Source organism: Balaenoptera musculus, chromosome 7, assembly GCF_009873245.2.
Source record: "Balaenoptera musculus isolate JJ_BM4_2016_0621 chromosome 7, mBalMus1.pri.v3, whole genome shotgun sequence".
Taxonomy (NCBI): Eukaryota; Metazoa; Chordata; class Mammalia; order Artiodactyla; family Balaenopteridae; genus Balaenoptera; species Balaenoptera musculus.
This window is the reverse complement of record NC_045791.1, coordinates 83,358,701-83,383,455: the sequence shown is the minus strand read 5'-3', so window position 1 is coordinate 83,383,455 and position 24,755 is coordinate 83,358,701. Positions and strand designations below refer to the sequence as shown.

General features: G+C 39.8%; 1 protein-coding gene across 3 annotated transcripts in view; it reads left to right on the top strand.

The window, feature by feature from the left end:
- GPR1 (G protein-coupled receptor 1) overlaps positions 1-17,178 on the top strand; it is a 75,989-nt gene extending 58,811 nt beyond the window's left edge. Inside the window, exons 6-7 of one of the 3 annotated variants that reach the window (XM_036858033.1) lie at positions 5,172-5,233; positions 15,863-17,178. In XM_036858033.1, the coding sequence (XP_036713928.1) occupies positions 15,891-16,958 (1,068 nt within the window). In that variant the 5' untranslated portion in view covers positions 5,172-5,233; positions 15,863-15,890 and the 3' untranslated portion in view covers positions 16,959-17,178. Of the gene's footprint in view, positions 1-5,171; positions 5,234-15,227; positions 15,306-15,862 lie in introns of those variants that run through there. The other 2 variants (XM_036858036.1, XM_036858035.1) reach the window with 2 other exon arrangements.
- Positions 17,179-24,755: the final 7,577 nt, after the last annotated feature.

Here is a 24,755-nt window from a genome sequence, read left to right as displayed (position 1 = left end):
GAACTAGAAACTGGAGGGCTTCCCTGGTGGCACAGTGGTTAAGAATCCTCCTGCCCATGCAGGGACATGGGTTTGAGCTCTGGTCCGGGAAGATCCCACATGCCGCGGAGCAACTGAGTCCATGCGCCGCAACTACTGAGCCTGTGCTCTAGAGCCTGCGAGCCACAACTACTGAAGCCCGCGCGCCTAGAGCCCGTGCTCCACAGCAAGAGAAGCCACTGCAATGAGAAGCCCACACACCACAAGGACGAGTAGCGCCCGCTTAATGCAACTAGAGAAAGCCCGCGCGCAGCAACGAAGACCCAATGCAGCCACCAATAAAAAAATAAAGAATAAATTAATTAAAAAAAAAAAAAAAGAACTAGAAACTGGGTTAAATTTTTCTTCCTCTTTCTGATTTTCTTCTCTCTCACCTATGTCCTGTGCCTGAAGTGTTAAGCCAAGACGTGGATATGCACCTTTTGAAAGTACCCTTGCCCTTTGTAGGACAAGAAGAAATCACAGTGGGGTCCCGGCAGAAAGAAGAGGCTCTTGGGCAAATGCAGTCCACATATGGCCCAGGTCACGAGAGACCACAAAGGGACTTGAGACTTAACCTGCTATGGAGCAGTAAAGAATATGCGTTTGCCTGATATCCTCAGAATCCAGCTGCCATGGCTGGATAGTTCCAGCCATGGTCTGGTAATTTGGTTCCTGGTCTGGTAATTTGGTTCTTCACTTTTCCACATTTGCAGTAACTTTAACAGCAGAGTTAGAACCAGGCCCAGGAATAGAATAGATTCTGGGTAAATATGGGCCTCTGGCACAGCACTACTGTAGCTACAACAGAAGCTCAAAGATAAAAACCGTTCTCACAAGCTGGGTCCACTGGGCTTGGGGGGTTGGGGGGCGGGTGAGGAGTGGTGAGAAAGGGTCTAATTAAAAAACAAAGAGGGCTTCCCTGGTGGCGCAGTGGTTGAGAATCTGCCTGCTAATGCAGGGGACATGGGTTCGAGCCCTGGTCTGGGAAGATCCCACATGCCGCGGAGCAACTGGGCCCGTGAGCCACAGTTACTGAGCCTGTGCGTCTGGAGCCTGTGCTCCGCAACAAGAGAGGCCGCGACAGTGAGAGGCCCGTGCACCGCGATAAAGAGTGGCCCCCGAAAAAAAAAAAAAAAAAGAGTGGCCACCGCTTGCCACAACTAGAGAAAGCCCTCGCACAGAAACGAAGACCCAACACAGCCAAAAATAAATTAATTAATTAATTAAAAAACAAAAAACAAAGAGGGTTTCTTTATCTTATATCATTCTGAGCTTCCTCCTACGTAGTCTTCCTCATTTGCAGGGAAGAGTGGTTTATTTTTGTTTTGCTTTTTTATTCAGCCACAGGTACAGTTCTAGAAAAGGAAAGTAGAATTATTCTCTAAATTCAGTGTCATTCTCAGAAACTATTTCCTTAAACACTCTTGAGAAAGGATTCTTGTACCTTGGGTGCCCAGAGGGTAAGAACTTGGGCACTTACACATTTCAATAAGAATCTAACCATGCCAACTCGCCAACTGAATGGTTTTTGCAATTTCCTTAAGTTTCCTCACCTTTAGTTTCCTAAGCAGTAAATAGAGAATAAGGGCTCAAAAGTAATGTCTATTATCATAGACTCTTGTCCTTAATGGATGATGTTAAGGACCCCCTGAGTGCAGGTGTCAATGCCTTCTACAGTGTCCCCGCCAGCAGACATTCAAGTGCAATGTATAAATAAATATCTCTTTGTTTGGTTTGTTGGTTGGTTTTCTCTTTTTTTTGGCCTCCTCTTGCGACATGCAGGATCTTAGTTCCCTGATCAGAGATCAAACCCAGGCCCCCTGCAGTGGAAGGATGGAGCCCTAACCACTGGACATCCAGGGAATTCTGGTTGGTAGGTTTTGAACAGCTATAAGTTCTTGGTTCCAACTAAACCAAACTTTTTTAAAATATTTATTTTATTTATTTCTTTTCTTTTTTTTTTTGGCTGCATCGGGTCTTAGTTGTAGCACTTGGGATCTTCGTTGAGGCATGCGGGATCTTTCGCTTCAGCGCAGGCTCTTTTGCAGCACGCAGGCTTCTCTCTAGTTGTGGCATGCGGGTTTTCTCTCTCTAGTTGTGGTGCGCAGGCTCCAGGGTGCATGGGCTCTGTAGTTTGTGGCACACAGCCTTTCTTGTTGAGGCGCACGAGCTCAGTAGTTGTGGCACGTGGGCTTAGTTGCCCCGCGGCACGTGGGATCTTAGTTCCCTGACCAGGGATGGAACCTGCGTCCCCTGCATTGGAAGGCGGATTATTTACCACTGGACCACCAGGGAAATCCCATCCACTAAGCCAAACTTTTCCTAGCTATTATGCCAACTAATTTTTTGCTCTAGCTCCAACTTTGGAATCAACATAAATGTCTTACTATTTATGACCTTAAGACAGCATAAATGTCTTACTTTTTCCTCATCTTCAAGTATCTGAAAACAGCTCTCAGACTCCTTTATTTTCTAATTAATTTGTTTATTTATTAATTTATTTTTATTTTACTTTCTATTGGAACATAGTTGATTAACAATATTGTGTTTCAGGTGTACAGCAAAGTGATTCAATTATACATATACATGTATCTATTCTTTCTCAAACTCTTTTCCCATTTAGGTTATTGCAGAATATTGAGCAGTATTCCCTGTGCTGTACAGTAGGTCCTTGCTGGTTATCTATTTTAAATATAGCGGTGTGTACATGTCAATCCCAAACTCCCAATCTATCCTCCTCCCCCACCCTTCCCCCCCCATAACCATAATTTCATTCTTTAAGTCTGTGAGTCTGTTTCTGTTTTGTAAATAAGTTCATTTTATCATTTTTTTTTAAAGATTCAGCATATAAGTGATATCATATGATATTTGTCTTTCTCTGTCTGACGTACTTCACTTAGTACGATAATCTCCAGGTCCATCCATGTTGCTGCAAATGGCATTATTTCATTCTTTTTAATGGCTGAGTAGTATTCCATTGCATATATGTACCACATCTTTTTTTTATCCATTCATGTGTCGATGGACATTTAAGTTGCTTCCATATCTTGGCTACTATAAACAGTGCTGCAATCTCAGACTCCTTTAGTCTTCCTTTCTCACTGATTCCTTCAACCATTCCAACAGATATAATTCAGTCTCTGGAGTCCTTTCTTTTGCACTGCTTCTTTTTCCAATGGTCTCCTCAACATCTGTTTTTGCAGACCTCAACAAACTACACCTAATATAGATTGACCATGATAAAGCGGAATGCTGAGCCTGCTAGCTTTACTTTCACTACTGTCAGATAATTAAAAGTGTTCATGAAGGATGTCTCTAAACCATCGCAATAATGATTCTGGAACTCAACGGTTTGTTTACTGTCAATGGGCAAATCTTTCAACTGGTGCTTTATTTTATCTTCCACTACTACATTTGATCCTATACTCCCTCCTATATCTCCTTCTAAGTGAAAAAAAGTCAGAAATATTTTCAGGCGTAATCTTGTATGAATGGGAGGAAGTTCTAGAATTGTTGCCCCTCCCACCTCCCCCGACGTTTTTGCTTCTGTCTTGAAAAAACATTACCGTTGCTACCAAAACAAGTTTCCCTTCCACCCGCTTTACCAAGTTCACTAACTACCTCTCTGGATGATGAATAGTTTCGTGAAGTGGCTGCAACTTCAATACATTTTGCAAATTACTTGAGTGTTCTTCCTTCTTTTTTTTTAGAAAGGAAATATATTGATACCAATTGAAATAAGCATATAATAGCTGCTAATTCAGTTTCTATCCTAAACTGGGTATTCTTCCTAGACTTCTGTCAATGTTATTGACAATATGTGATTAAGACCAAAACATCTTTAGTGCCAAGTAATGATGAAACAGAAAACAGAGGTATATTACAGTAGCAGCACAAACTTCCACTCGGTGTCCCTGAGTTTTCTGAAGCATATCTTTGTCTGCAGAGATTTCAGGTCATGGTTAACGATTTTAACGTACAACCTTTTTTTACTGTCTAAACCATGGGTGGTATCTATTTTTGAGCAGTTTAATAATCTGGTAGGTATTCTGTTGTGGCTGCTGCTTCCAAGATCAGTTCTTCAGTAGACATAACATTGCCCAGAAGACCCTAAAAAGGATTGAAGCTCTAGTTTTGACTGCTTATGTGGATGAAAATATCCACGACATAAATTGAACATTTCAGATCTCCAGTAGCTATCTAGTCATATGCCCTACAAAAATAGTTACAGAAGTCCTATGGCATCAAGGTTACCAAATTAAGTGCCTACTTCTTCTTGCTAAAAAATTATTTGCATACATAGAATTCACTTTTTAAGGAAATTTAGGGATTTCTGCTCTGACCAAGGCTTTGAAACATTACATTGCTAATGGTGGTGATTCTTTCCCAGACTTTAGATAAAATTTGGAGAAAAGTGAGGTAAAGACCTTTACCTCTTTAACAAAAGATGAAAATAGCTTTGTTAAAAAGTAAGAGAAATATAATGCTTTACAGTGTCTATTTTCTCACCACTCTTGGTCAGATATGGGGATAACAGTGGCCTTTGGGGGCTTGACATAGGGGTCCGCCAACTGCCTTTAGAAGGCAGGCATCTAACAAGGTGTGATCTCAATACAGATCAATATTTTTCAAAATATAAAACACACAAAACAAGTTTTAAAATCTGTACTTAAATCTTCTCATTTTTCTCCTGAAGTGATAAAAAGAAATCCTGTTATCTTTCTACCTTCCCTCTACCCCCCTCCATTGTGTACTGCTTTTAGTCTTAAACTGGTAGTAATCAATAGCTATAACTATTGAGCATGCTTTCTGTGCCAGGCACGGAGCTAGCCACTTTCTGAGGATTTCCTTTTGTGATCATCATAGCAACCCTATGAGTTAGAACTATTACTACTCTCATTTTACAAATGAGGAAACTGAGGCTTCAAGGTAGTAGGTGATTTGTCTAAGATTCCACAGCCAGGAAGAAATAGACTGGGATTTGAAGGCAGGCATTCTGATTCCAGAGGTGATAGACCACTTTATGGCCTGATATTTAAATTGTACCCATGTGTTCATTATCTTAAAGTCTTGCAAAGGAATTAAGCCTGAAAGTTTCTCCCTGACCCAAGGTTAATCATTCACTCTGTTTTCCTCCCCACAATCAACAGAGCCATACAGATTGTACAAATCGGACACAACCTTCTGGGTGGAGCATTAAATCAACTGTTATGTAAGTAGGCGTTGACCTTTCAAATAAGTGCTGTGTTCTCTTAAACTGTCCTAGTGAAGCCTGAGGGTAGGACATGAAAATCAGCCTGCAAGTGCCTTTTATGAAAAGAGCTTGATCCCAGCAGAGTGAAAATAGGTATCATTTCCTGTGCACTTGATTCAATTGTATTTTTTTTTTTGTATTTTTTTCATAAAGAAAAAATTTTCTCTTCCCCCACCCCATTGCCTTTAAAATGGAATAAAACATTTGTATGCCTGAAATTAGCTATAGTTTTTCTATCCAGGGTTGATTTTCAATGACAACTCAATAAAAAAGGTTATTGTGAAGGTTATCCTAGCTTAGCTAAGCTTCCTGAAAGCTTCTATTAATCTCCAAAATGAATGTCTTTCAAATAAGTCTCCCTCATCTCCATTCTAACTCTCACTGCCTAAGGCCCTTCCATCTTTGACTTCAATTGTGGCAATATCTCCCAAACTGCTACCAGATGATCTTTACAAAAACAAAAATTCAGCGATGCCACTCCCTGCTACAAACATTTTTATTTGCTCCCAGCTGACAATGGAATAAAACCCAAATGCTTAAGTATGACCTTCAAAGGCCTTCATTACCAAAACACTCCCTTTTTTTGTTGTGTCTTCTCCAGCCAAACCAAAACACTTACATTTATCCTAATATGCCAAAGAATATTGTCATTTGTCTTAAACTATGGCATTAAGCAATAAATGACATGGGAGCTACAGATAGGCAAGATGCTTCTCTTAGTCAAGGTTAGGCTATGCCAGGCCTTGGGGTAGAAAGGTGCAATCCAACAATTATCTTTCTACCACCTCCCAACCCCAGGAACCATCACTATCACACTCAACCTTCAATTTCCATTTAAAACTCCCTGGTTTCTCTTGGGTGAATAAATAGGGAATCTTTATAAAATACTACTGTGCCCCAACACCTTCCAAGCAGAGATCGTTTTTCCAAAGGGCAGCAAAATATTCTGCTGGTGCCAAACATCTTGAGCACAAACTGGGGTGTGGTATACAGTTTATATTTGATAGTTAGTGGAAAATATTGAGCAATGACCTCAAATAACTCCCCCCACCCTCACACACACACACACACACACACACGCTTTTCAACAAAATCTCTCTTCCCTAACTAGACGGCTCTTGAAAAATAAAGTTTGCTGACCATGTATGTTTGCCGGGTAATGGATCTGTGGTTTTCACCAAAGAGTTTCTCTCTCATGTCCATTGATTCTTTCTACTCATTCCTGTCATTCAATCAGAAGCAGACTACAGTTTCCCTCAAGCGCCCCTGTTCTTTTCACGGAAGATGCATTTCACAGGAGATACATTCTTGAGTTCTTTTTTATCAGGGTGTATGGGGAACTCTACAAAGGCAATCCCCGTAGACAACTGTCAGCAACATCAAATCCTTCTCTCTGATCAAAGCAGATTAGAGCCTAAATTTTCTTAAGGTTCTGTTAGGTATACATTTCTGCAATGGTCCATGAAAACCCATCTAACTCAACGACATGGAATTAAATTGAACCCCTCTGCATTCACCAAATGCTCTGCCAGAAAGAATCTTTGTGTTTTGTCAAGGTGGATAAACAAAATGTTTCCCTCGCATGGCGGAGTCGGTGCGGAAAAAAAAAAAAAAAAAATGTTTCCCTCTACAGCCAAGCCTCATTTAAAACCACATTTAAAAATTTAATGATACACATTTCTACCAGACGTCCTTTCCCCAAATCATCTGGATTTTATAGACTATTTATCACTATTCTTTCTGCCAGAACTCTTTGTAGTGAAATCTATTTATTCAGAAAAGAGTTTCAGCTTTACCATCTATTAAATCTGCATAGATAAGAAACCAGTTTGTTTAATTCAATAAACAGTTCTGTGCTCCAGAACTAGACATTAGTCACTTGAGTATCGAAGTAAATGTAACCCAGGAATGTGATAACTTGGTTCCTCACAGCAGCTGAATCCCTGTAGTAAATACGCCTCTTCACATTCTTTGGCAACCAAACCACAAACTTGAGGGATGCTTCTCTGAACTTTGCTCCACACCAAGCATTTTTCACACATTTCTAATGGACTTGGGTGGACCTGTTTATATTCATGTCCACAATGCAGCCTGGCACTCACTTCAGTGGCTACTCTAAAGATTTAAGATCATATAGATCTTTATTAGTCTTTATTTCAGTGAGAATTATTTATTTGCCTTTCAGCAACACATATGGTTTAAGACAAATACAGTAGCTATTTCCTCTTTTCAGTCAAGTCTAAAGCCTCACGCTGGCATTGTTATTGTGCTCTTCTAAACTGAGAAAAATATATGACATCTCAATGGAAAGTCACTGCCAGCCAAGACAGTTTGACTCTTCCTGTTTAATAAATGGCAGTTTCCTTTAAACCTGGATTTAAAGACCTAAGTCTGCCTGCTACCCATCTTCATTTCTGGTTACTGCCTAGCAAGCCTTTTTTCCATTGCCCAGATATCCCTCTAGTTTCACCTCTGAGTCTCTGGGAGATTGGGATTGACATATATACACTAATATGTATAAAATGGATAACTAATAAGAACCTGCTGTATAAAAAAAAATTAAAAAATAAAATAAAATATGAAAAAAAGTAGTGTATATATATATATATATGTACGTATATGCATATATGTACCTGTGTATGTATATATATAGCCACATTGTGAAACTGAGGGCAAATTTCCCCATATTTTCTTTCTGTACCTCTTTTTGCTCTTTCTCTCTTATCTCATTAAGAATAAACAGATCAGTATAACACATCATGATGGATGATACAGCAGAATATCAGTTTTTAAAAGTTTAAAAATACATGTTCTTAAATGTAGGTCCTTAAATTTAAGTTGGCAGAAATGCCCAAGGCAGTAACCTTTCTTTGCAGACCATATTTTTACTTTGAGATTGCAGATATTATTTTGAGATTGCATTATCACACACTTCATTTGCACCCTCATATGTGTATAGCTTTATTTTTTTCAATAATTTTATTTCTTTTTTTAAATAAATTTATTTATTTTATTTATTTTTGGCTGCTTTGGGTCTTCGTTGCTGCACGGGGGCTTTCTCTAGTTGCGGCGAGCGGGGGCTACTCTTCTTTGCAGTGCACAGGCCTCTCATTGCAGTGGCTTCTCTTGTTGCGGAGCACAGGCTCTAGGCATGCAGGCTTCAGTAGTTGTGGCTTGTGGGCTCTAGAGCACAGGCTCAGTAGTTGTGGTGCACGGGCTTAGTTGCTCCGCAGCATGTGGGATCTTCCCGGACCAGGGCTTGAACCCGCGTCCCCTGCATTGGCAGGTGGATTCTTAACCACTGTGCCACCAGGGAAGCCCAATAATTTTATTTCTTACTATATACAAGGCATAGTGTTAGCAAAGACTTCAAATTCAAGTACTGACAGCATCCTGGAAAGTGTCATAAATGAGTGATTTGGAAGTGGTGGTGACTATGGCAAGTCAGAGTACATACCTTGTCTGGAGAGGAATGCAAATGCTGCTACAGAAAATACAGGCCCATTATTACCAGAAAATACAGGCCCATTATTACCAGAAAATATAGGCCCATTATTACCAGATGATATAAATTATCAAAAGAAGCTAAAAATTGCAATATTTTTGTGAAGTCTATTAATGTTTAATATTAGCATCTACACCAAACATCTTTAACACTTTTTCAGCCACAGACACACAGACCAACACACAGACTAACAGTTTGCAACCTCTATAAAACACAGTTGGTTGGTGGTGGGATAGAGCAGACCAGGCCAAGCCAGGACTCCAAGATGAAGGTGCCCACAGGAAAAGAGCAGATTCAGCAGCAAGAGATAGAAGAAAGGAGTTCAGACTGAGCTCAGTGTGTGTAGATCAGGGTTTCTTAACTTTGGCATCCCTGACTTTTGGGGCAAGATAATTCTTTGTTGTGGGGAGCTGTGTATTACAGGGTGCTTATCGGCATCCCTGGCCTCTACTCACTAGATACCAGTAGCATTTCCCCCCCTCATCTTCCATCCCCTGTTGTGACAATCAACCATGTCTCTAGACATTGTCAAATATCCCCTAGGAGGCAAAATTGTCCCTGGTTGAGTACCGCTGGTACAGATGTTGGTGGTAATAAGGGATGAGAATTAGTGTCAGAGCAATGCCTCCTGGGGTGGTAAGTGAGTAGTCTAACCAATGTAGGAGAGAAGCATGGATCCTCCCAGAGAGCAAAGGAGCAGGGTCACGGAAATGTGGTAATAGAGGTCAGTGTTCTCCAGAGGACCTAAGGTATAGCAATCCAAAACTGGAACCTGGGAGCAAGCACTAGGAACAAGGCGATAACCCAGTTACCCAAATCAGAGAATGAAGTAAAAAGAGAACCATGGATCAGGATGACTGCCAAGTTACACTTTGAACAAGGAACATATTTGAGTTCAAGTTTGGGGCACAGCAGAGCTTACAGGTGGGAGTTGAAAGGCCCAAGTTTTGGGACTTAGAGCAATGATGAGGTGGGGACATAGGGATCTAATGAGAGGTGGCAGAAAACAGGATGAGGGTCATTTATCAGGGAGTTTCCTCACCATTCCTCTTGAGAACCAGCTTTGTTACAGCTCCAAGGAATAGCTCTGGCTCTAGGTTATCATCCATTTCTTTGCCTTTCTTATCATGGTCCTTCTTAGTAACTAACAGAAACCCAGTAAAGTTAGGAACTTGTACATAGCATCTTTTTTCCTGGAGAAAAAAAGAGTTGTCTCAACTCTTATAGTCAATCTCTTATATCAATTTGGAGAAGGTTAAAATGAGGATCTATGGAGAGGCCCCGAGTAGCACTAAATCTTATGGTTGCCTTGCTGGGACAAAGAGGCAAGTCATTCTCAGAGGCCAACTCAGAGTTTCTATTTCCATTTTATTTTTATTTTTATTCATTTATTTGTTTTTTGAGATTATGGAAGTCAATTTTTATTTTCTCCTTTTATACTTTATACTTTTCTAACTTTTCTACAATGAACATTTACTATGTTTATACACAGAAGATAAAAACTAATATATGTGTGTGTTGTTTATTCAATTCTTTAATTATAAGACAAGACAGAGATCACTTCTTCCAGAAAGCCTTCTCTGAATTTCTTCTTTTTTTCTTTTCTTTTTTTATTGTGGGAAAATATATGTAACAAAATTTACCATTTTAACCATTTTAAGTGTACACTTCTGTAGCATTAAATACGTTCACATCGTTGTACAACCATCACCATTATCCATCTCCAGAACTTTTTCACCTTCTCCAACTGAAACTCTGTACCCATTAAACAATAAATCCCCATTTCCATTCTTCCCCTAGTCCCTGGCAACAACCATTCTAGTTTTTGTCTCTATGAACCTGAATAGTTATGCATACAAGAACAATCATACGTTTATCCTTTTGTTCCTGTCTTATTTAATGTATAGCCTCCTCCTATACTTTTGAAGAGCTCAGAGTCTTCAAAGAGTTTGCCTTCCCCAGAGGTCACAAGTTTATAGCTGGGCTGAATGCAGCCCACAACTATTTTGTTTTAAAACAGTAGTTTAGGAGTTGGAAACTTTTCACATTAAAAATATAGATATTCAGCCATTTGTCAAAAACTCTGGCAACACTAAGCCCTCATTTCCCACATGGAAGCACTTGGCTGGAACTGAGTAGCTGCTCTCCACTGAAAGCAAGTCCACTGCTGTTTGGTTTACCCAAATCCCATTGTCTCCCCAACTTGGACTGTTGCATCCATTAAAGTTACCTGCCCTTGGGACATTTAAATTATGAAATAAAGGGCAGAGGTTGTTTAACTCTGCCCAAATAACATAGGTCTATTACAACTCTAGATCTGCCCCTCATTTCCTTACAAAGCAGGAGTCTTACCAGCCCACGGTAATCAATTGAATCAATTGCAAAAACTCTCTCACATTCTCTTTTGATGGCTAAAAAGGATGTTCGTTAAATGGCTCCCTGACCATTGCTGGGGTAAAAGAGATCCTCCTTACAAAGCCAGCTTTTTCCTCTTTCTGCCCTCCCTAAGGGAAGCTCCCCTCTCTTTCTTCCGGAAGCCATGACAATTGTTAGGAATAGTTCCCACCTCAAGGGTTACTTACAACATCTTTCACAGGAGGTGAGCACTGCCAAGTCTCCACCACAGTGCTTAAAGTCAAGACCTAGAGAAGCTATATTAGTTAGGATACAGGTTCAGCTGCTTTAAAAGAATAGTGGGGGAAATATTTTCTCACTTAGTAATCCAGAAGGAGGTGGTTCAGAGAAGTAGGGCAGCTCTGCTCCATGAGGTCATCCAGGGACCCAAGCTTCTATCTTGTGAACAATCATGTTTTCCTTATCCACCTGGTACATGATGGCTCATCACTGCATCCTCATTCAGCCAATGAGAAGAAGAGAAAGAGGGTAGGGGAAGGCCCGAGACTCTGGCATAGAACGAAGAGGTCAAAACATCTTGTTGCATGTACAAGCCAAGAACTGCCAAAGTTTGCCAACAAACCACTGGAATCTAGACAAGAAGCATGGAACAGATTCTCACTGATAGCCCTCAGAAGGAAACAACCCTGCCTACACCTTGATTTCAGTTTTCTCCAGACTTTGAAGCAATAACTTTGTTATTTTAAGCTATCCAGTTTAGAGTACTTTGTTACAGTAGCCCTGGGAAACTAATACAGTTAGTTAGTCTCTAGATACTTGGGTAGGTCTAAGTAAGGTTTGGAAATTCTATCTGGAGGTGCCTATAAACTATAAAGCAATACACAAACAAGGTACAATAATTAAGCAAGAATATGCCCTCAAGGGTTAACTGTGTCTAGCCAAGGACTTGGTAGGATAGTTGCTGAATTCTGCCTTACTTCTCACTTTTCTCCATCCCACCCCTCCCTCTCATCATCACCAGCACACAAAAACATCTACTCAAGTCTGAGGGGAATTCCTAGCTTGTATTTGTTGTGAAGGATTCAGCTGGGCAGTATTCAGCTCCTCTTTTTTTTTTTTTTTTTTTTGTATAATGCTGTAAAAAGCTGCATTTATTACAATATTTTTTAAATTAAATTTTATTTTTTTTATACAGCAGGTTCTTATTAGTTATACATTTTATACACATCAGTGTATACATGTCAATCCCAATCTCCCAATTCATCCCACCACCACCCCCACCACCCGCTGCTTTCCCCCCTTGGTGTTCATATGTTTGTTCTCTACTTCTGTGTCTCTATTTCTGCCCTGCAAACCAGTTCATCTGTACCATTTTTCTAGATTCCACATATATGTATTAATACACAATATTTGTTTTTCTCTTTCTGACTTACTTCACTCTGTATGACAGTCTCTAAGTCCATCCATGTCTCTACAAATGACCCAACTTTGTTCCTTTTTATGGCTGAGTAATATTCCATTGTATATATGCACCACATCTTCTTTATCCATTCTTCTGTCAATGGGCATTTAGGTTGCTTCCATGACCTGGCTATTGTAAATAGTGCTGCAATGAACATTGGGGTGCATGTGTCTTTTTGAACTGTGGTTTTATCGGGGTATATGGCCAGTAGTGGGGTTGCTGTGTCGTATGGTAGTTCTATTTTTAGTTTTTTAAGGAACCTCCTTACTCTTCTCCATAGTGACTGTATCAGTTTACATTCCCACCAACAGTGCAAGAGGGTTCCCTTTTCTCCACACAGTATTCAGCTCCTCTTGAAGATCTTTCTCCAAGCCTGAACTGGTCATTGCATCTAACCTACTCATCTGCTTTCTGGAAGATTAGGAATTTCTCTGGAACAAGGGTTTCTGTTTGAAGGGATTCTGTTTGGAAAAATCACTCATCCTCAAGGTACCTCCCCCTTCCCCAAGAGAAATGGGATGAGGGGTGGTTGGTATCCTTCAGCAGGCCCAGCGACCACTCTGGCCCAGCACAGTCAGCAATGACTTTGTAAGCTCCTGACTTGCTGAGGATAGTGGTTTTGTGTAATTAGAAGTCCTCCACTGGCTTTTCTATGTTTGGGGAATCAAGTTCCATCTACTCACTGCTTAGGGTTTTGTAAGGTGACTTAGGGCCATTTGACTTCAGAATTGCTCATAGCCTAAAAGAATAGGTCATAGGCACCAGGAAGGTAAGGGTGTCTTAGCATACAGGCAGAAAACCAAGACAGGGAGTTGGAGGTTAGGCAGGAAAGGATTTGACATGGAGGGGGTTCAGCTACCAGAAGGAGTGAAGAGGGCAGAGTAAGGTCCCAGACCTGAAAGAAAAGGGTAGCAAGAAAGAAGCCAGTCTTGGACACATGAAGGAAAGGACTCAGTGACAAGGAACAAGTCTAGATCTTGAGGATAGAACTGTGGGTCAAGGCCAGAGAGATTCTGGCAATGAGAGTGACTTAGGGGTGAACTCACAAACTCTCACCTGAGGCTTTAAAATTACATTTGGTTCTGAACAGGCTTTATAGCAGAGCCAATTATTTACTGAGCACATGTTGAGCACCTGTGATACGTTAAGACCTGTACTAGGCACTGTGGGTTACAGAGATGACAGTCATTCTCAAGGAGTTCACAGTTTGGTAGGGCAGGAATTAAAGAGAAATCAATGACAGTATAGTGTATTAAGTACAATAAGAGAAGTATGGCAGAAGAGGGGAACGTCGTAGTGGTTAAGAGCCCAGGATCTGGGTTCAACAGATTTGAATTTAGATCTTGACTCTCTAATTATAGGTTGCGAGAAACTGGGAAAGTCACTAAGCTTCTTGAAGCTTCAGTATTTTTTCTTGGAAATGGAAATAATAATAGTACTTATCCACTTTATATGATTCTTTCAAGGGTCAAATTAGATCATACATGCCTGGCATCTAGTAAATTCCCAATAGCATTGACTGTTGTGTGTAATAATAGTTGTTATTATGTATTATAATTATCTGGGGGAAGGTAATGTCAGAAAATGTTTCCAAGAAAAGGTGGCATTTGAGCTGAATATTGAAAAATAAAGAGAAGTTAGCTGGGTCTGGGGTTGGGAGAATGCTAATGAAGTGCTTTTGTTTTTAACTATGCTCTGCTAGATTCCTCAAATGATTTTAGGTAGGATGATGAATTTAGTGTTAGTCAAATGGAGTTTGAGCTGGCTGTGAGCAACACAAGATGTTTTGACCTCTTTGTTCTAACCCTACTATAATCTCAAATTGTACATATTTACCCCATTAATGACTATAGCTCCATGAAATGAATATAACTATTAGTCTTCTTTCTACTTGATTTTGAATAATACAGATAGAAATAACACAAAATAAATTGATGAAGCTATATTTACACCCAGTAAACTTTTTTGGTTGAAAAATTGACATTCAAGTTTTCTTAACGCAGGAAACTGGATTTGATAGCAGGGAAAAAAAAAAAAGGCCACAAAAGAAAACATACTTTGCATGAAATTATAATAGATAACATTTGGTATGGATAAAAATAAACAAAATAGGGGTGAGATAGGGAAGGTGGGAGGGAGACGCAAGAGGGAGGAGATATGGGGATATATGTATACATATAGCTGATTCACTTTGTTATACAGCAGAAACTAACACACCATTGTAAAGCAATTATACTCCAATAAAGATGTTAAAAAAATAGAAATAAACAAAACTGATTAATAAATCAAATCTTTGTTGTAATGTAGAAAAGAATTACTTTGAATTAATTCAAAACAAAGAAATTTCAGGAAAATAAAAAATTTAAATAAAGCTTAACTGCACTCTATAGGAAATTAATATAGAAATTAAGTGGTCATAGTCAAGTTCATTCCAAAATATATCTTGTAGTTGAAAAGCCTTCCATATTGATATAATTCTGATGAACATATTTGAATGTATAAACCTAGAATCAAAACATCCATGGGTGCAAAACAGTGGGTCAAAATCTCCAGTGCTTGCCCATGACATCCAGGTGGATAAGCCAAAGAAGCAATTGGAACTCTGTCTAGATCTTAAGAAGTCAGGGTACAAATAAGGATTTTGAAGTCATCACCACATAAGTATTCATCTGTTTTCTTTTGCATCTTCCATAAAATAATAATGCCTGGTAAGAACTTAATAAATATTTGTTGAATGTTAGAGTCTCTCTAGTCAGCCCTACAAGCATTATGAACATAGGAATTGTACCTATAGAGTCATTTAATTTAGCACTTACTGAATACTTTACAAAAATAAACTCTCACAGCTTTGAGAATAATTATAGCAAAACTTAGGTCCACTGAGACTTAGACACCTGGAGTGTTAATCACAAGTCCTACCAAGAAATATACTATTTCTAGTTCATAAGATGAAAAACATTTTTTAAACTATGATATTTCTTTAATGGTTGTAAGTCTATTCAGGTTTTGTTTCTGCTTGTGTCCATTTTGGAAGAGTACATTTTTTTCTAGGAAACATTTTGCCAAATATTTCAAGTAAGTATTTTTTTCATAGCTTTCTCTTGTTTAAAAAATCTCTACTTCTGTGGTTACGTCCCCCTTTTGGTCCTAAATTGTTATTAGTGTCTATTAAGATAAAATATTTTTATCCTTACGTTCTGTATCATTCACTAAACATTTGTTCTTTTAAAAATTGTTTTCTTTCTTTTTAAATTTGCTTCCATAGATTTCTTCATTCTGCATTTAGCAAGGTCATGGAAGATCTAGAGGAAACATTATTTGAAGACTTTGAGAACTACTCCTATGCCCTGGAATATTACTCCCCAGAGACTGATTTGGAGGAGAAAGCACACCTAGGAGTCGTTCACTGGGTCTCCCTCGTGTTATACTGTTTGGCATTTGTTCTGGGCATTCCAGGAAATGCCCTTGTCATTTGGTTTACAGGATTCAAGTGGAAGAAAACAGTCACCACTCTCTGGTTCCTCAATCTAGCCATTGCAGATTTCATTTTTCTTCTCTTCCTGCCCCTGTACATCTCCTATGTGGCCATGAATTTCCACTGGCCCTTTGGCATCTGGTTGTGCAAGGCCAATTCCTTCATTGCCCAGTTGAACATGTTTGCCAGTGTTTTCTTCCTGACGGTGATAAGCCTGGACCGCTATATCTACTTGATCCACCCTGTCTTATCTCATCGGTACCGGACCCTAAGGAACTCTCTGATTGTTATTATAGTTGTTTGGCTTTTGGCTTCACTAATGGGTGGTCCAGCCCTGTTTTTCCGGGACACTCTGGAGTTCAATAACCACACTCTTTGCTATAACAACTTCCACGAGCATGATCCTGACCTCACGTTGATGAGGCATCATATTCTGACCTGGGTGAAAGTTATTGTTGGGTACCTCTTCCCTCTTCTAACAATGAGCATTTGCTACTTGTGCCTCATCTTCAAGGTGAAGAAGCGAAGCATCCTGATCTCCAGTAAGCACTTCTGGACCATCCTGGCTGTGGTCATTGCCTTTTTGATTTGCTGGACTCCTTATCACCTGTTTAGCATTTGGGAGCTCACGATTCACCACAATAGCTATTTCCACCAGGTGCTGCAGGCCGGAATCCCCCTCTCCACTGGCTTGGCATTCCTCAATAGTTGCTTGAACCCCATCCTTTATGTCCTAATTAGTAAGAAGTTCCAAGCACGCTTTCGGGCCTCAGTTGCTGAGATACTAAAATATACGCTGTGGGAAGTGAGTTGTTCTGGCACAGTGAGCGAACAGCTCAGGAACTCTGAAACCAAGAGTCTGTGTCTCCTGGAAACAGCCCAGTGAATTCTTACTCTTCCACAAATCAGTATATGGCTTTCGTGTGGGTCCCCTGACAGATGCTTTCGGATTGTTTGGGTCCAAGACATAGAGCTGACTGTATCTTTTTATTGTTTTTGGTCATTTTATTGGCATCATATTTTTCTATTGATATAAAACATAAGAAGGATCTTCGTTTTTTTTTTCAGCAACTTAAATTATGTGTTTTTCTTGCTAATTATACTGTAGTGGATTAATTAACACTATTTTTTCAATTTTAATGACTTTTTAAAAGTTCTAAATCTTAATATTAAATATATGACTAATTTCAAAAATATAAAAATATGTGTGCTTAAGCTCACTTTAATTTTGCACAGGTAACCTATTAGACCTAGTCTTAAAATACAACATATGTACTTAATTTCTTTATTTCATGTAATCTGTATATTGCATTTATGAATTAAAGTAACAGTTGGTTATAGTAGGTTAAAACTGTCCCAAAATCTAGTTGCTTAAAATAACAATTTTTTATTATTATTATTATTATATCTCACAATTCTGAGGATCAGCAATTTAAACAAGGCACAGAAGGGAGGTTCGCCTCTCTGCTTCGCAGTATCTGGAGCCTCAGCTGGACCAGGATGACCCGACTGGCTGAGCAGCTCTCTTCCCTTCTCGCCATCCCCTTCCCTTCCTTCTCCTTCCCCTCTCTCTCCTCCCCTTCCCTCCTCCCCTCTTCTCCTCTATCTTCTCCTCTCCTTTCTTCACACGGGTATTCCAGCATGGCACCTCAGGGTTAGCCAGACTTATATAGCAATGTAGGGCTCTAAGAGACCAGGGTAGAAATTTCTACTCCTCTTAAAGGCTATGCCAGACACTGGCACAGTATCACTTCCACTGTACTCTACTGACCAAAGCCGTCACTGGCCAGCTCAGATTCAAAGGGAGGGGACATACACCCTACCCCTCAATGGGGATATATGCCCATCTTTAATCCCCCGCGATATCATTATAAACATTAATGTTTTTGCAAAATTCTGAGTATGTATGTATGCAAATAAGTATAAGATTGCTATAAACATGAAACACTGACATCCAGATAGTAGATAGGCCAGCTCAATATCAGAATGATTTCAGGAAAATAAAGTATGTATGACGTATTGATATATTTCTACCTTCTATTCCTATATTTATAAGACCAATAAAGTACACCTTTAAGTCAGTGACCTCTTCATGGTGCAAATCTGTTGCATTTAAGACTAATAGTATTTTGACTTCTATTCATTTATGCCTTTAGCAAATAGATGAATAAGAGTTATACAGAACCATGGTAGACAGATACTGTGAGGGATGCCAAGATGCATAAGATACTTCTAGGGGGTGAGATTAAACTTGCATAAAAACAATCCTAAAACAAGGTAGAGAGTAGTAAGTGCCATAAAAGAGCCAAGACAAGTGTAGACTGTTCAGAGGAAAGACATGGCCTCCAGTGTGCAGGTGAAGAAACATTGGAAATCTATGTCCTTGCCACTGGGGTTTCCTGAAGATCCTGCTCCTTTTCCACGTCTCTGCTTGTACCCTGTCTTTTATGAATACAAACTCTGCTATTTACTGCAATTTTTAAAACATTTAGTTTTCTATAATTTCTCGGTTTTATTTTGAAAGTCGTGAGGGGAGCTATGCTATTCCTTGAATCGGTATCCTTTTTTATTTCATCTCATAGTCTTTAGAAATGCTAATATCAGATCATTTACTGGCTCTGTTCTTTACTGTTAGCCCCATGCAACAATCAGATCTGGTTTGGAAATTATTCCAAGAAAAGAAAATCTGTGGCATAGCTCAGCATATCCCAAATTTCTGTCGTTCCCAAGCTTCCTGGCTTCTGCCATACTCAGTATGGGTCAAGGGAAGACAAGGAGAGAAAGGCTCATTGTGAGTTTCCAGCCCTTTGTGCACCCTTGAACCCCGCCCCTGCACCACCAGGGCTTGCGATATTCCACTCCAGGGTCCCCCTCGACCCTCAATGGATAGGCTCCCAGGATCAGGAGAAAAGCTGGAGGATCCAAGAAAGAGAAGAGAATTCTGTAGGTTCATCCCTAGTTTGGGCAAAGGGAGACACTGACTCTCAAGGCTGGGGGAGAAAGAGGAAGGCTGAGGAGCAGGAAGGAAGGAGATTAAGCAACCAGGGGCAAAAGTACATTACAGAGCTGGTGGTGGTCTGGAAGTTACATTTCAGGGCGGTGCTTCCTAAGCTTTGTGAGTTAGGAACCCGTGCAGAGCTGTTCGTTTTTCCCATGCTACGGGCTACGGGCACAGTATCTAGGGCCTGGGAGCTTTCCAGAGGCCTATGAAAATATTTGAGATCCTGAAAAGTATCACTGGCTCTAGAATAGAAAAAGAAAACTTGAGGGAATTCCCTGGTGGTCCAGTGGTTGGGACTCCGAGCTTTCCGTGCCAGGGGCCTGGGTTCGATCCCTGGTCGGGGAACTAAGATCCCGCAAGGCTCGCAGCATGGCCAATAAATAAATAAATAAATAATAAATAACCTGAAAAGTCAGAATTAATAAATACTCTGAATTCATTTGAAAATCTATTGAAAGTTATGGGTCCTTTCCCCAGAAAAATGCTTTTAAATAAAATTTCAGGGGATCCTTGTACCCTAGGCTAAGAACTCCAGTTTTAGTGGCTTTTTAAATAGCTGATAGTGGGGATGTGACTTACAGGAATCTACTAGTAGAAAGTAGCAACCAGGGCAGGAACTTTCCAGCAGAAACAGGAATTAATTTTTTATTCTCAGCTTGATCTAAAGTGTAGCGTAGGACCCAAGCTTGGACCCAGCATTGGAGACTCCCCAGCCAGCTTCCTCCCCTGGCAGCTGGAATCTGGAGAGTGGGGCTCTCCAGGGGTCTAATGACCCCTAATGAGCAGGATGAGTGACTGAAAGGACAGAGGGGCTGGAGGAGAGGAGGGCACTGGGGCAATTTGAGGAGGAAGCAAGGAAGCTCAATGCCTAGTTGGCCGGAGAATAAAGAATCTCAGGGCTCCCAGGGACTGGGGCATAAACCCAACAAGACAGACCTTGGCTCCCTCTCGAGGGAAGGAAGCTCTTCGAAACAGGGGGCAAGTTTCAGGGACTCCAGAGGCAGGATATCTGGCTTTGCATTATGGCTCCAATATATCCTAGCTCTATAACCTTGGCTAAATTAATCCAAATTTCTAGACCTCAGTTTCCCCCATCTGCAAAATGGGATCACAATAGTAGTAACCGCCACATAGGGTTATTATGAAAATTAAATGAACTGACACAGGTAAAGCACTAAAAGTGGTGCTTAGCCCTATAAATACCTAATATTAATATAATATTACCTGGTATTATACTTATTCAGTGAAACTCTTGGCACCTTCTGACATAGTAATTACCTAGTAAATGTTAGATCCCCTCTTCCTCTTGAATGAACTTAAAAATCTCATAGGAAGAATAAGGGAACTTACACAAAGAACTTCAAAATTTATAAATTTTATTAAAAAATTCATAAAGTTTATTGGGAACTCCCTGGTGGTCCAGTGGTTAAGACTCCGTGCTCTCACTGCCTAGGGCCTGGGTTCAATCCCCGGTCAGGGAACTAAGATCCCACAAGCCGCGAGGTGTGGCCAAATAAATAAAATGTTTTCTAAAAAAATTTTTTTTAATTTACATAGTTTATAAATACTATGAAAGGATATGGGCTGAGAGGCTGCAAGGGGCAGGAAAAAGTAGACTGAAAGACTTCTTGAAAGAGGTAATTTAAGTGCATCTTGAAGAATGACTATAACAAGTGCAGGTGAAAAAAAGGCTATTTCAGGTAGGTGGCATAGCAAGAGCAAATGTTCAGAGGCTGGAAAACAGGCTGTGTTCAGAAAAGAGAGACTAGTCCCATTTTATAGGGATAACATGAGGATAGAAGATTCCCAGGTTGGAATCAGGCTTGAATAGTAACTCATAGTTCTTCAATATCCTCACATGTGAGCAGTAGTTCTTTAGGCGATGCGTACTTAGAAGTCTACGGACAGTTTCCTTTGATTTTCACTTTACTGAAAGCTATTCAGGCCAATGACATTCCAAATGCCAGACTTCCATTTGGGACATTTTCTAAATGCAACTAATATCATCTATACAGGGCATGTATTGAGAGAATATCTGTTTATCTGTCTCAATTTTCATTTTAGGTTTACACTTATGTGATTTTAATGTTCTTACTTTTCCTAATTGAGGGTATGAAGAAAGGGTTACATGAAACAGAATCAAATTGTCTGAAAGCAGGGATGAAGAACTTTCCCCATTCTATTGCCAATACATTATCTGGCCCATGAAGACCTGGTTTTGAGTTCCTCCTCTCTCACTTACTAGGTGGATAACTGGGGAATCATCTTTCAGAGTTGTCTCCTCATCTGTAAGTGCTGATAACAGTGTTTGCCTTTATCTCACAGGCTTATAATGGGGTTCATATTAGTGTATGTGAGGCATGCATTTTTTTTCCTTTTTTGTTCTAAGGACAATAACTGCCATTGCCAAATGTATTTGTTTGGAAAAAATTTATACATACATCCCAAAACACTAATGCAACTCTTTTGGTATCTGTGTCTTTGTCCGTAAGTTTATCTTTTCATAGTTACAGTCAATGAAAAATCAAGCATTTTTCAATGCTGCTATAGTCTCCATTACTTTCTAAAGTAAATATATTAAATTTATAAAATGTTTCACATATGCCATAATTTAGCCCTTTCTGTTTATTAAAACAGTCCTCTTATTTCCCTGATTCTATCCACATCATCTCCAGATTGGAGCTCTGCCTTTTTCTTTTTTTTTTACTGAAATATAGTTGACATACAATATTATATTAGTTTCAGGCATACAACATAGTGGTTTGACATCTATAAACATTAAAATTGATCACTACATTAAGTCTGGTAATCACACTTGTCACCATACAAAGTTATTACAATTTTACTGACTATATTCCCTATGCTGTACATTATATCCCCGTGACTTATTTTATAACCGAAGTTTGTCTCTCTTAATTCCTCTCATCTATTTCACCACCCTCCACCCCTCCCACCCACTCCCACCTCCACCTCTGCTTTGCTTTTGTCATTCTCTGGCTTGGAAACCAGGCTTCCCATTGCCCTCACAGAATGAGCCAGCCTATAATTCAGATGCCTCTACAACCTGGCCCTATCTAACCCCAAACTGACACTGCAAAATCCAGCCAAACTGGTCTAATTGCCTCCCAAACCTCTGTTCTCATTCTTGCCTTTATCATTCTGCCTTTCACACCATCCTGGATTTTTTTTTTTTTTTTAACGAATTACTGATTAAGGTCTATCCAGCTCAAGTCCTAACTCCTCTAAAAATACTTTTATTTAATTCTAGCCTTCCCTGGCCCTCTGCACTTTTGGATTATTGTCAGCCTTCCTTATCTGCAGGTTCTACACCCACAGATTCAACCAATCACGAATCAAAAATATCTGAAAAAAGTCCAGGAAGTTGCAAAAAAGCAAAACTTGAATTTGTCGCCTGCTGGCAACTATTTACATAGCATTTACATTGTATAAGGTATTATGAGTAGTCTAGAGATGATTTAATGCTGGAGAATATTAGTAGGTTATATGCAAATACTACACCATTTTATATAAGGAACTTGAGCATCTGAGGATTTTGGTACCTGAGGGTTGGGGGGTGGTTCCTGGAACCAATCCCCCCTCGGATACTGAGGGATGACTGTACTTGTTTAATCACAAAATTACTTTTATTCTTAACAATTTTAAGTATGTTTGAACCACCCTTAGGGTGGTTTAAATAACCACCCTAAGGGTTTGAATAACCCTTATGGTTATTTTCTTAATCCTTTTGTATTTTTATAGCATCTAACATAGTGACACTAAATGAATCAGTTTTGAATTCCCACACTGCCCAGTCCTTGTACTAGCAATGGCTGAATATGAAAAAGAAACAGGGTTTCAGGGTCATGTAATCACTTATGCAGCATGCAAAAAAAGGTAGGTTCTTATTCCAAAGCCAGAAACAGAAAAAAAAAAAATCTCTCTATGTACACCTGTGCCTTCTGAACCCACTGGTTTAAAAACAGTTCATTCAGTATACTGGCTCACATGAATATGTGAGCATTGGTCATAATAGCAAAAAACTGAAAGCAAACTAAAGATCCAATAACTAGACTGGTTCAATAAGATATGAGACAATGGATTCTGTAACTGTTAAAAAATGAGGAAATCTTTTATGTACCAATACAAAATATCCAAGATATAATCTCCAAAGTATCCAAGTCTATTTCTATGGACAAAACTTAAGATGCAGAAGTTTGTATCATATGCTACAATTAGCCTACACGTATGCTTAGACTAGCTCTGGAAAGACCTAAAAAACTGGTGACATTGGTTGCTTTTATGGAAGTGAATGGGAGACCTAGGGGACAGGGGAGATGTCACTGTATAACCTCTAGAATTTTGAATGATGTTAATGTATTATCTACCTTTTAAAATGACATTAAAAGATACCATTAGGGGCTTCCCTGGTGGCGCAGTGGTTGAGAATCTGCCTGCCAATGCAGGGGACACGGGTTCGAGCCCTGGTCTGGGAGGATTCCACATGCCGCGGAGCAACTAGGCCCGTGAGCCACAACTACTGAGCATGCGTGTCCGGAGCCTGCGCTCCGCAACAAGAGAGGCTGAGATAGTGAGAGGCCCACGCACCGCGATGATGGAAGAGTGGCACCCGCTTGCCGCAACTAGAGAAAGCCCCTGCACAGAAACGAAGACCCAACACAGCCAAAAATAAATAAATACAAAAAAAGAAAAAAAAAAAGATACCATTAAACACATTTTTTATTCAAGGCCGTGGAGTCAAGATCTTAAAGTCACATGCTTCATCATTAAGATTCACAAGACAGCTGTGGTTTGTATTGACTATTTAAATTTTTTAACTTTTAACCACATTTTTAATCATTGGGTTTTTTTTATCATTAATAAATTTTAATACTTAACGTTTTGGCCAAGCTCTTTGGTACTCAATCAAGCTATCTGTTACTCATTACAGTGATTGTGAATTATTTTTGGCTATTCACTACTACACCTCTACTTTTCCACAGCATTTCTAGAATCCCTGGGCTCTCCTGTTCTCCAGAAAATGAAGTGCTGCCCTCTGCTGGCTCTCACGATACTGACAACCTGAAAATTTCCCCAGTGATTTCAGACTGGGTCTGTTGGACTAAATGTTGAAGGTGATTTTATTCATCAGTACATATATGTCCGATTGAGTACACATTTTCTTTAGAATTTAAACACTTTCCCACATTCAAGTTGGTTGGCCACATACAAAGAAAATCAGATTGAGAGGGAAGGAAACAGCATCGTCTGGTTCTGCTAGGAAAACCTGGACCTCAAACATTCAATCTCCTTGGCCTACAGAGAGACTACAAAATGAAGATTTTTAGAGGTCTACAATTCCCAAGCTCTACTTTTGTGAAAACTACTACTCTAAAAAATATATACTCAAATGTTCGATACATCCCAAATTAACTGTTAAGATGCAGCGGTTTCCAATATTGGACTCTCACCTGACTACAGCAACACCATCCTGAGTACACTCACCTGCAGCGCCACCTTAGTACTGACGTCTCCGCACCCCAACAGGCTCAATCAGACTTACAAACCCAGGTAAGATGCCCCACCTCCACACCCAAGCCAGGCTTACGAACCGAGGGAGCAGTCACCCATATAGCCTCCCTCCCAGGACACACTACTACTCAAAGTCACATGCTCAACACTTCT